The following is an 11,830-nucleotide window of genomic DNA, read 5'->3' as shown; positions in this document are numbered from 1 at the left end:
AGCCACAGCCCCCCCCCGTGCCTGCAGAGGTCAGACACCGAGCAGTGATAAGATAATGGGTGCAAACACAGCAAAAACAGGTCCCTGCCCTGGCCCCTTCCCCTGGCAGCAGCCAGGGGGGTGTAAGGGGGTTGGTCCCACAGCAGGACCCCCTCTCCCCCCCCAAGAACAGGCTGAACACTCGGTGGGGGCTGGGGGAAAGGGGACCAGGGAGCTGCCAGGCTCATCATCCACATCCATCTGCACCAGCATCCCCAGAGACCCTGGCCCCAGTCTGGGATAACCCTGAGAGGGCACAGGGGGGGCTGGGGGCTGCCCGACCCCCCCTCCTGGGAGGGTAGAAGGGGTCAGGAGGATCCGGGGCAGAGTTGGCTGTGGGTGGGTGGGAGTTGACGGTGGTCGGGTGCAGGGTGGATGGTGGTGCCAGGGGTGCAGTCAGTTGGCTGTGAGGGACAGACAGACAGATGGTGAGCCAGGGGGGGCTTGAAGCATCCTCCCCAACCCCCAAAAAAATCAAAAAACAAACAAAAACCACCCCAATAACCCCCACCTCTTACCTGGCGTCGGAAGAGCCTCTGCAGAAGGCTGCGCTTGGGGGGCTCGGGCAGCTGCTGCCAGTCCAGTCTGGGGAGCGGGTTCCGCTGGGTCCAAACACGTTGAGGTCCTTGAAGCACTCGGTCTCAATCATCTGGAGGGTTCGGGGTCAGCCAGGGGTGTGCAGGGGCAAGCCCCCAGGGGTTGTGCAGCAGGCAGGACCCCCCCATACCTCGTTCTGCCAAGGGATGGAGACGCTGCCGGTGGCGAACTTGGCGTAGAAATCGTTGTCTGTCTGGTCCAGGTTGACCCCTTTCACCGTGGAGAACTGCTCAATGTCCAGAACATCCTTGCAATAAACTGCCCGGGGCTGTGGGAGGCAGAGCTGTTGGAGGGGGGGGGGGGAGATCAGGGCTCACCTCCCACCCCCCCCCCCCCATGAGTGCCCAGCCCTGCCCTGTCCTCACGTCTGGCACGAAGGAGGGGGTCATGATGCCAGCCTCCAGGCGTTTGAAGTTGATGGTTCTGAAGAAAGGGTGGCTCTTCACCTCAGCTGCCCCCTCGGCCCCACAGCCCAAACGCTGCTTGGGGTCCTTGGCCAGGAGCTGGGGAGGGGGACAAGTGGTCACAACAGTGGTGACAAAGCCATCCTGGTGCCCCCCCCCAACTCTCCTCAGGGAGACCCAGTCCCTCCTCAGCTCACCATCTGGCAGATGGCCCGAGCATCCTCACTGAACTTGTCCGAGTAGGGCTCCTGCTCCTCCTGCACCCTCTTCTCCACCTCCTCCCTCTTCACCCGTTCCTTGCGGGCACGGAAGGGCGACTGCCCCTCGATCATCTCGTACACCAGGCAGCCCAGACCCCACCAGTCAGGGCTGAAGCTGTACCGCTCGTTGTTGATCACCTCCGGGGCTGCGAGGCACCGCCCCAGACCCATCAGTGCCCGGGGGACAGGACCCTCCCCCGGGCCGGGCCAGCCCACCCGGTGCAGCCCCCATCCCCCCTGCTCACCCATGTAGCCCACGGTGCCCACACGGCCACGGATGGTCTCACCCTCGGGGATCTTGATGGCCAAGCCCAGGTCAGAGATCCTGATGTGGCCTGGGGCAGGGAGGGGGTTGAGGGCATCACCCCAGGGAAGGTGCCCCTGCACAGAGAGCAGCATCCCAGGGAAGGGCCACCTTAAATCCCTGCCCTTAAATTCCCAAAACTCAGCCAGAGCCCCCACCCAGCAGACACGGACCCATCCCCAAAGCCAGGGGCAGAGCCTGACCCGCTCCCTCCTCACCATCATCATCCAGCAGGATGTTCTCCGGCTTCAGGTCCCTGCAAGGACAGAGGGGCTCAGCAGGGAGGGGGGAGCTCATCCAGCCCCCTCTCCCTGACCCCCTCACCCCTCTCACCTGTAGACGATGCCCTCCTGGTGAGGTGCTGGAGCCCACAGCAGATCTCGGCCGCGTAGAAAGACCACGCGCTCGTCCTCGAAGCCGGGGTTGCCCATGTTGTAGATGTGGAACTTGAGGTCCCCCCCGTTCATCATGGTCAGCACCAGACAGAGCGCATCCTTCGTCTCGTAGGCGTAGGCCAGGCTCACCTGCACACCCCACACACATCAGCACCAGCCCCAAACCTCCCCCCCCCCCCAACACCCCCTCCCCGGGACCCCCCGGCACACACCACGAAGCGGCTGTTGACCTTCTCCAGGATCTGCTTCTCGTTCAGGGCCATGGCCTCCCCTTTCCGCTTCTTGATCCGCTTCTTCTCCAGCTTCTTACAGGCGTACATCTTCCCCGTGGCTCTCACCTGGCAGGCACACACCTGGAGGGGGAGAGTGAAGAGGAGAGATGGCAGTGGGGTGATCCCCCCCTCCCCAAACCCACCATTGCCCCCCTCCTCTCCCCACGGCCATACCTCTCCAAAACCACCCTTGCCCAGGATCCGGTACTGCCGAAACGTGTCCTTGGTGACAGACTGCCTGGAAACACAGCCCAGGGACACATCAGACCAGCCAGACACCCCCTACCCTCCCAAAATCCCCTGGAGACCCCCTCCCAGACCCCCTCCCTCACCTCTCCAAGTACTTCCACTGCAGGAACCGATCGAAATACATGCTGTCCCGGTAGTCAGCAAAGGGCTCCCCACTCAGGTACTCATGGAGGGGCCTGGGGGGCAGAGAGGAGGGTGGGCATCCCCTGCAGCCCCCCCCACCCCCACCCCAGGCACCCACAAACTCCCCGATGCCCTTCCCCAGGCAGAACACTCACTGCAGGCAGCTGCTGAAGAGATCCTTGCAGGGGCCCTGCTGCAGGTCCTGCAGGAAGCGGATGGCGTGGGGCTGGCCAAGCTCAGGCAGGAAATCTGGGGACTGCCAGGGGGAGCAGAGGGAGCATCACCCCCATGTCCCACCTCTGCATCCCACCCCTGCATCCCACCCACATCCCACCTCTGCATCCCACCCACATCCCACCTCTGCATCCTACCCACATCCCACCCGCATCCCACCCCTCCATCCTACCCACATCCCACTCGCATCCCATCCCTGCATCCCACCCCTGCATCCCACCCACATCCCACCCGCATCCTACCCCTGCATCCCACCCCCCAGGCCTGCTTGGCACAGGGACCGCCAGGATAAACAGAGAGCAGGGACACAGCTCAGTAGCCAGTGAGGGACCCCCTGCCCCCATCCCATCCTTGTCCCACCCTGCTCTAGCCCTGGGGGGGGGGTGATGGGGGATGAGTAAAGCCCCCCAGGACTCACCTCCTGCTGGAGGAACTGCTGGATGATCTCTTCCCCCATCTCCTTCCTCTTCTCATCCGGGGAGAGCTCGTAGTCCCCCTAAGGTGTGTGGGGAGAGGAGGGTGCTGCAGGCAGGGGCACCAGCAGGGCTCTGCCCTCTGCCCCCCACTGAGCCCCTCCCACACCTCTGCTGAGTTATTAAAAGTTATTAAAAATGGGGAAAAGAAACATCCTGCAAGAGCTGGACGAGCACAGGCAGAGGCAATTGTACCAGCCCATGTCCCCCCCAGGCTGTGGGGTCCCTGCATACCCTAAAGACCCCCAGGAAAGCCCCATTGTGCAGCCCTGGTTTTCCAAGGCTGGTGTTTCCCAACTGCCAGCACTGAGCTCTCCCAGTTCCAAGCTAAACCTGGCAGCAGGCACTGATGGGTTCCCAGCTGCATTTTGCTGGGATGCAGAGTCCCATCCTGTGAGAAACAGGGGTGGGGTGGTCCCTGCCTCCCCCACAGACCCCTTGGGGGTACCCGCTGCAAACCCGGCTGGGGACCCAAACCAGACACTCCCTCCCACGTCCCGGGACAAGGTCCCCATCGCACCCCCGTCTCAGCCCGGGGATCCCTCACCACGGCGTCCAGGAAGCGGATGCAGCGCAGGAGCTCCGGGCGCGTTTGGCAGAACTGCCGGAAGAGCAGGCGGCCGAGGGGCTGCCTCTGGCACAGGCTGCCGTAATCCTGCTCTGCAAAGGGAAGGGGGGGGGACATGCCCTGGGACCTCCGGGACAGCCCTGGGACACGCTGCCTCTTGAGCACAGCTCCCCCTGGCCCCAGCGCGGAGCCGCTTCCCGGGGCCGCTTCCCGGTGCCCTCCCCGGGCTCACCCAAGCCCTTCCGCAGCTCCTGGCATTGGCTGATGTGGGGGAACCGCAGGATCTCCCTCCACTTCTTGCTCCTGCCTTTCCTCTTGCCGCCACCTCCTGCAGCCGGGGGAGAGGGAGAGAGAGGTCACACCAGCCCGGGATGGGGCAATGGGGAAGCAGAACCTGCCCAGCCCCGTTTCGGGGGTTCCCCCCCCCCATCCCACCACCACCCATCATCCACATGTTGACCCCAGCACTGGGGTTTTGGGCAACTCTAAAGCCCTGTAGGAAAAGACACCCTGGAAGGATCCCCTTGTCCCCAGCAACCGTGGGGATCCCTGCCTGGATGTAGCTCCAGTGGGGATGGGGATGGGACCCCTCAACCCCCCAGCATCACCAAGTGGTGGGGGCAGCCGAGCCTGTGGGTGTAGCTTTCCTCCCCCAAACACCACCATGGCCTTGCACTGCTCCCTCCCCTAAACATCTGGCTTCCTAATCCCCACCTCCAAGCCACTCATCCTGCCAGCCAGGACCCCAGCCTCTGCCTCCTGAGACCCCCCTGGAGATGAGGAGGGGGCAGAGGGGTGGCCCCACACTCCTCCTGGGCAGACACTTGACTCGTGGTTATCCCTACAGGGACCCAACAGCACCACAGCTCCCAGCTGGTGGCCAGCCAAGCCTGCTGGCCCGGGTGACGCCGAGGAGAGCCCACGGGACACCTCGGTGCTGGAGGCCACGGTGCTGGGCTCCAGCCCGGCAGAGCTTCCTGCAGTCATCAGCTCACTTCCTCCAGCAGGAACAGCCCCACGCCAGCCAGGAGGCCATGGATCCCCCCAGCACCCTATTTACCCCAGCACCCTGCTCACCTGGCACTGGCAGCACAGGGTCCTGAGCACTCAGAAGAGAAGCTGAAGCCCCCCAGGGTGAGCAGCAAAGGACCCATCTCTGTCTGCCCCAAGGACCACCCAACACAGGCAGCCCCGACCTCACAGGGATTCCCTCCAGGGACCCCACAGGCACCCCCCAACACTTCACTGCTCTCCTTCCAAATTTCAACTTGTTTTCCCTGATAATAAAAACATATTAATGCTCATCACCTGCACCCAAGGAAGAGCACCACCTTCCCAGGGCATCCCTGGGTGAAACTGCACCAAAACCCACCTGTGGCAGAGCCATCCTAAGACCCCCAAAGGGCAAAGGGGGGGGTGGGCTCAGAGCAGGACACACTCCTCCAGCTGGAGTGTGCTCAGGAGAGCAAAACACATCTCAGTCCCTCCCCAGCACTGCCTCTCCCACCCCAGCCCAGGCAACTTTCTGCTCTGTCCAGACATGGAGATATCACTGCTGATGGCAATGACAGCCCCGTGGCAGGCAGGAGTGGGTCTCCCCGTGTCCCTCAGTGTCCCTTGTCACCAGCCACTGTGTGGGGAGATGGCACCGATGCCTGGTGAGGCGTGGACCTGTCTGCCCCAGGAGCCATAAAGCTTTACTCACTTCTGGTTATCTCCTCCGTGCCACCACACTCCAGGGTTTGTGTCCCGGATGCTTCCGCCCTCTGGTCCCGGAGCTTTGGAAGCCCTCGGGGACACCAGAGCTCCCCTGAGAGCTCAGAGCTGGGCATGAAGGTCACCCAGAGAGTCCTGCAGACCCCCCCTGCAGTCACCTCTGGGGGACAAAGCCCCTGACTGAGCAGCAGGAAGGGCCATGAGGGACCCCTCCCCTGAGCAGGATCCTCCTGGGGGGCAGCAGCAGCTCAGGGACCCCAAAACCACAGAGCCCCCCAACAGCAGTGATGGCTGTGCCAGGGCTGGACCTCACTCAGCCCCCCATAACTTCCAGCACGATGCCAGCCCCCAACACCCAAGCATGAGGACCCTCAGTGGGGTCTCAGCTTCCACTGGGGTGGCTCTGGTTGTCCCCACCCCACCTGGGAGGGAAGTGGCCACCTGGGAGGGACCTCGTCCCGCTCCACTTCCCGGCTCCCGGCACCTCTCCCACACGGACATTAACCCCTTGGGCACTCGTGGAAGCCGAGTCCCGCTCATTCCCCAGGCCAAAAGCCTCTTCTCCAGTCTGGATGAGGTCCCCACTCCCATGGGTGGCCATAGGGTATCCCATGGGACAGAAGGAGGGTCCAGCCCCGAGCCAGGACACCACTGGGTTGCTCCCAGTGCCAAACCTCAGCCTCCCAGCAAGGGAACCTCTCCAGCCCCCTGCACACAAACCCTTCCCTCGGAGTCCCCAGCAGCGACCTCAACGAGGGTCAAGGGAAACTTTAGAAGTGGGAGATTTAAAAAAAAACAAAACAAACCCCAAACCCACGGGATGGCCTCCAAGGTGCCCCACCTCGCCCGGTGGCTCTTGGGGCCGTTTACTTTTCGGTCACAAAGGTTCGGTGAGGAGGGTGCCGGTTTTCCAAAGGAAACCAAAAACAAACAAAGGTGCCCACACGCCCCGGGAGCCCGTGCCAAGCCCCGCTGTAGGGGGGCACAGACCCCCCCAAAGCCTCCCCCTGCCTCAAACCAGGGCACCCAGAGCCCCAGGAGCCCCCAGCTCCCCCGGCCGGGCTGGGCTTTTCCGGGCATTCGGCTCAGGCCTGCACCGAACCCTCCCGGCACCAGGAAAGTTTTGCTCCGGAGAGTCCGGACGCGTCCTGCGGGCGGGAACGGACGGACAAACGGACAGAGGGACAGAGCAGCCCTTGGCCCACCCACCCCCTGCACCCAGGGGGTCTCGACACACAAACTGCTGAGGGAAACGGCACCTACAGCACTTTTGTAGTGCCCTGCCCGTGCCCACGGGTCGTGGGACGGAGGGACGGACGGACGGACAGACAGACAGACGTGTCCCGCAGCGCCGGGACTGCTGTCCCCTCGGGGGGCTCCGTGATGCCAACCGGGATGAGCCCACCCCGGACGGCGAGGTCCGGGGGCGCGTGGGGTGGCCCCAACCGAGGGTTCCCAATGGGAGTGGGGTGCAGGGGGTGTTTGGGGGAGCCAGGATGCGGCGTGGGAACGGGACCGGGATGGCGACAGGGTCCACGATACCGCCCGGGACCGGGGCGGGGGGACGCGGTACCTTCGCGGGCCTTCAGCAGGACGGTGTTGGCCACGATGTTCTCCAGCTCCATGGTGCGGGGCAAGGGGGGGCTGGCGGCGGTGCAGCCCCCCCTTCCCGCACACCATCCCCCGCTGCTGCCCCGGCCGGCGGCGCGGGGCGGTTCGGGCACCTCCCGCCGCAACCGGCCGCCTCCGGGAGTGCGTCACCGCCGTGACGTCACGGGCCGCCCCCTTGCGTCACGGGATTATGTAAGAGGCAGCACCGAGCCCCACCAAAGGGGAGCGCCCACCCCCCTTTGGGGATCCCCCCCAGCCCCAAAGGGTTCGGGCCGTACGAGTTCCTTGCACCCCCCTCAGGATGGGGGCAGCAGCCCTGGACCCCCAGCAGTGGGGACAGCATCCTCCTCCTCCTCTTCCTCGGAACAAGACCCCAGACCCACAAGGAGGGGGGGCCCATCCTACCCAAACCAGGGGGTCCCAAAGTCCCCCTAAGCACACCCCCCCCCGCCCCCAGCACCAGGGGCTGCAGAGCCAGAGAACTGAAAAGGAGTTTCCTGACAGTGCAGGAGCCCCCCCAGACCCCTAAAAGCTTCTGGTTGTGTTTTTTTATTTTGTTAAAGCAAGAAATCCCATTCCTTGTTCACACCCGTTCTACCACCGGGCTAACAAGATCCCCCACAGGCAAACACAACCAGGAAGAGGTGTTTTCTCCCCAAAAGCACAAAGCCCACCCCGTGAGACATTTTGGGGCGAGAGGGGGGGGCACCCCAGCCTGTTTGCTGCCCCGAAATGCTGCAGCCAGACCTCTCCCTGTGGGGCTGGGTTCGTTCTGCAATGAAAAGAGCCCCTTGGGCTGGGTAAACCCACTGGTGGGGACCCTCACCCCCCAGTCCCAGGCACTTCCCCAGGGGAGAGGCCAGGAGAGCCCCCAGGGTTTGCTCTTCCCCACCTCCAACCCCTGCCCCTCTGCCACCACGCCAACACTGCCACCAAGCACCCCAAAACAGCCTCAGGCACGAAGGACTCTCCTACCTGCTGTGGCTTTCCTCCAAAGCACCAGGACACCCTGCGGGAGCAGAGTGGCTACTGGTCACCAAGTGTGGCCAGTAGCCTTGGGCCATCCCAGCTGGCTGCTTCTTGATCAGAGGATGAGGGAGCGGGAGCTGCAGCAGAGCAGCCACAGCTAGGCTGGGGGGGAGCCAGGTGCCCTTATTGGGGTGCAGGGGTACCCAGGGAGGGGTCTCACACACGTCCTTAAAGCTTTTTGTTGTTTTGGTGCAGGACCAAGGGTCCCCTTTCCCCTGCTGCACAAGGGGGGTTGGTCCAGAAGGTGAGGAACAGATGTGAAACACAGGGCAAACCATGGTTGCTGAGATCAAGGATTTATTTACACATCAAGGAAAAACTCTCACCCGGAGTCACGAGAGGAGGAGGAGGAAAAAAAAGCAAATAAACCCGAAGGACCCCCGGGATTCACCTCCTGAACACAAACACTCGTGGCTCCCCAGCACTCCTGGCTGCTCTGAGACAGCCCAACACTCCTCTCCTCCTTCTCCACAGGAGGAACCAAAGGCATCGTTTGTTCACCAGTTACCTTGCCACAGAAAACACCCTCTGGAAATAAAAACGCCTTTCCCAAGAGACCTGCCCGGCACTGGCGGGGTCACAGAGCACCCCTGGCTCTGCCATGGAGGAAGGTCCCAGGGGCAGCACCCCTAATACTCGTCCAGGGTGTCTGCCCGGGGCACGGAGAGGCCCCTTCCTTCAGTGCCTGCACCTTCAGCTTCTCTGACTCCTGCTTGGCTGCTGCTCCACCGCTGCCTCCCAGGATCTCCTCGATGGATACCTCTGCAGGGGGGTGTCACTCTCCTTCTCCAGGTCCTGCAAGAGAAATGGACCCTTCAGCACCACAGGGACACAGCTCTGCTCCAAGGATGCTCTGCCCAGGAGGATGCTCCGAGCACAGCTCTGCTCCAAGGATGCTCTGCCCCTGGGATGCTCCAGGCACAGCTCTGCCCCTGGGACAGCTCAGAGCTGGGCTGAGATCACCTCTGCTGAGCCCATCTCATAGTCAGGCATTTCCCAGGCTGGAAGGGAAAAAAAAGCTATCAAGGATTCACACTTGTGCCTCCCTGGGGCACTGGCACCCCCCCCTCTCTGTGTTTGGGCTTCAGGACATCCAGACTTCTACAAGGTCCTGCTGCCCCATGGATGATGTTCCCCATCACTCCTGACAAAGTCAGTGGAGCAGAACGTTCCTGAGGCCAGAGGCAGGGTCTGTCCCCCAACTCTGGCCCTCACCAGCTTGGGGACTTGGTCCTGTGAACACCTGGGCTTCTCACTGGCTCACGGTGATGTAAAACAGCGGGTGCTGGAGGCACCCAAAACAGGTGGAGGATGTGGGCAGGGCCCCCCGAGGGAAGACAGGGGACCCCCAGGATATCTGTTCATGGGAGGGGGGCTCCTAGGGAGCAACTGGGCTGATGTGTGAGTGTGACAGCACCAGCCGACTCAGGACGGTGTCCCCCTGAGGCCTGGGCCAGCCAGGGAGCAGCAGGCAGGGCAGAGGCAGGGCACTACTTACTATTGTCCCCCCCAGCAGAACAACGTTCTCTCCTCTCACACAAGATGCCTCGTGGGATGTGCCATACTTCTTGCCCAGTGGATGCGCTCCCACGGTCTGGTGCAACACCAGGTTTGCTGCAGGGATTGAGAGAGAGACAGCACCTTGTTGGCTGTGGTTCCTGGAGAGAAAGAGGGTCGCCCACCCCAGAAACCCCAGAGCAGTGATGGCACCAGCAGGTGACATGACAGAGCCTGGACACCCCAGGCTGATGATGGGCAGAGAAGACAATGGAGCCATAATCTCCCTGGGCTATTTCTGCCCTAAAGTGGGTGCCAGAGGCAAGGAGGAGCAGCACCTAAACTGGGATACGCCAACCAAGCCCGAGGGGAACGTGCAAGAGTTTAATCCCACAACACAACACACCTGAAAAAACCCACCACCCTGCCACCACAGTGCTGCCCAGAACTTGATTTAATTGAAAACTCACGTTTCTAGCTGAAAAAAAAAAAAACCACACCCACTACCGAAGGGGCTGAATGAACCAGGAACTTTCACCCAACCCAAACTCCCTCTTTATTGCTACGGCACCACTGGGGAGGGGACACTGAGAGCACCCTCCCCATGCCATGGGCACCACGGGGCTTCCCCCCTCCTCCTCCTCTTCAGCAGCCCCCACAGACGGCTGCACAAGGGCACGTCCAAAGCCGGGACTCAGCCTCCTGCAGCCCCCCGGGACTCCCCGCACACCCCCGGGACCTCCCTCAGACCCCCGAGACCCCCGCACAGACGTTACCGAACTGGTCGATGCTGCGCAGGTACCCGATGAGCGTTCGGCCGTCCCGCAGCAGGACCAGGTGTTTCTCTGCGGGAGAAGGGGTCAGCCAGGGCCATGCGTGGGCACTCGCGCACCCCCAGCCCCAAAATACATCGCGGGGAAACCAGGAAGGGGCCAAGCGGCACCGGCAGGGCCAAGGGGAGCAAGGACGCGGGACCGGTGCCCACGGGGGGCAGCACCCATGAGAAAAGAAGGGGTCTGAGCCCCCACAGGGAGCTCGGGGTGGGGGAGGGAGGGGGCGAGCGTCCCGTGGGGAACAGAACCACCGGGAACTCGGGGGTCCGACCGCCCCACGGGGGGTGGGGGGGACACACAGAACCCACGGAGAACGGGGGCTCCAACCACCCCACGGGGCGGGGGGGAACAGCAGCCACAGGGAGGGGATTCTGACTTCCCACGGGGAAAGCAGCACCTACAGAGAAGAGGGGCCAGGGGGGAAGGGGTCCCAAGGGAGGCGGGGGGTCTCCCGTCACCATCCCGCTGGGATGGGAGGGGGGGGCGGGGGGCAGGGACTCCGCAGGACGGTGCTGGCGGGACGCGGGTGCCCCATGAGGCTTGTCAGGGAGAGCCGTCCGGTCGGGTCCGTCCCGTCCCCGCACTCACTGTCGATGTCCTGGATGAGGCTGGCGGTACGGGCATGTAGTTCATGGTGGTGCCGCCCGCAGCGGAAAACGCGCCATGAGCCCGGGCGGCCGGGCGGGGCCCTTAAACCGCGCCGCTCGTCGCTGCGACGGCGGGATCCGATTGGTGGAACCGGTCTGGACCCTGGCTTGCTGATTGGGCTGGAAGGCGGGCGGTGGTGCGGGGCGGGCCGGGCGGCGCCCAGCAGCCCTGCGGTCGCTGTGCGCTGTCCGGGCCCGGTGCGGCCCCCGGGTGCCTTCGCCCGCCCGCGGGCCCGCAGGTTAACCCCGGGGGGCGGGCGGGGGGAGGCCAGGCGGCGGCGGCAGAAGCAGCAGATATCAGCACTCTAAAACCCACCCGAGGGTGGCTGGCCAGACCTGCCCGCTGCTCCAATCCCTGGGCCGCGCTGGGCTCAGGTGGGCAGCCAGCCCACGGGTTTCCTTCGGCGGTCGCAATATCTTCCGGGTTCCGTCCTATCGGTGCAGCCCCGCAGTCGTCTCTGCCCCAACCACGGGATCGGGATCCGCATCCCACCGGGGCACAAGGCGGGCAGGAGGGGTTGTTGGCGGAGCGGGTAGCCCCCGAACCCCGCCCGGAACACCTGGACCCGAGCGGAGGGG

The 11,830-nt window shown here is 63.7% G+C and overlaps 2 protein-coding genes across 2 annotated transcripts; both read right to left on the bottom strand.

Moving 5' to 3' along the window:
* Positions 1 to 347: 347 nt before the first annotated feature.
* Positions 348 to 7,298, bottom strand: LOC103535390 (G protein-coupled receptor kinase 5). Its single transcript, XM_030463921.1, is given in 19 exon segments — positions 348 to 443; positions 558 to 622; positions 625 to 688; positions 767 to 904; positions 1,002 to 1,139; positions 1,238 to 1,446; positions 1,546 to 1,635; positions 1,823 to 1,860; positions 1,938 to 1,962; positions 1,965 to 1,998; positions 2,000 to 2,128; positions 2,212 to 2,352; positions 2,446 to 2,509; positions 2,604 to 2,696; positions 2,799 to 2,899; positions 3,296 to 3,373; positions 3,898 to 4,010; positions 4,151 to 4,246; positions 7,208 to 7,298. Coding segments are annotated over 19 exon segments (1,764 nt in total). The 5' UTR covers positions 7,260 to 7,298.
* Positions 7,299 to 8,903: 1,605 nt separating this feature from the next.
* LOC103535389 (U6 snRNA-associated Sm-like protein LSm1) lies at positions 8,904 to 11,237 on the bottom strand. The gene is given in 7 exon segments (XM_030464059.1): positions 8,904 to 8,950; positions 8,953 to 9,036; positions 9,039 to 9,069; positions 9,773 to 9,888; positions 10,548 to 10,616; positions 11,193 to 11,222; positions 11,225 to 11,237. Coding segments are annotated over 7 exon segments (390 nt in total).
* Positions 11,238 to 11,830: the final 593 nt, after the last annotated feature.

This window comes from Calypte anna, chromosome 22, assembly GCF_003957555.1.
Source record: "Calypte anna isolate BGI_N300 chromosome 22, bCalAnn1_v1.p, whole genome shotgun sequence".
NCBI classification, from domain to species: domain Eukaryota; kingdom Metazoa; phylum Chordata; class Aves; order Apodiformes; family Trochilidae; genus Calypte; species Calypte anna.
Note: the sequence above shows the minus strand (reverse complement) of the source record. Positions and strands in the feature narration are given on the sequence as shown.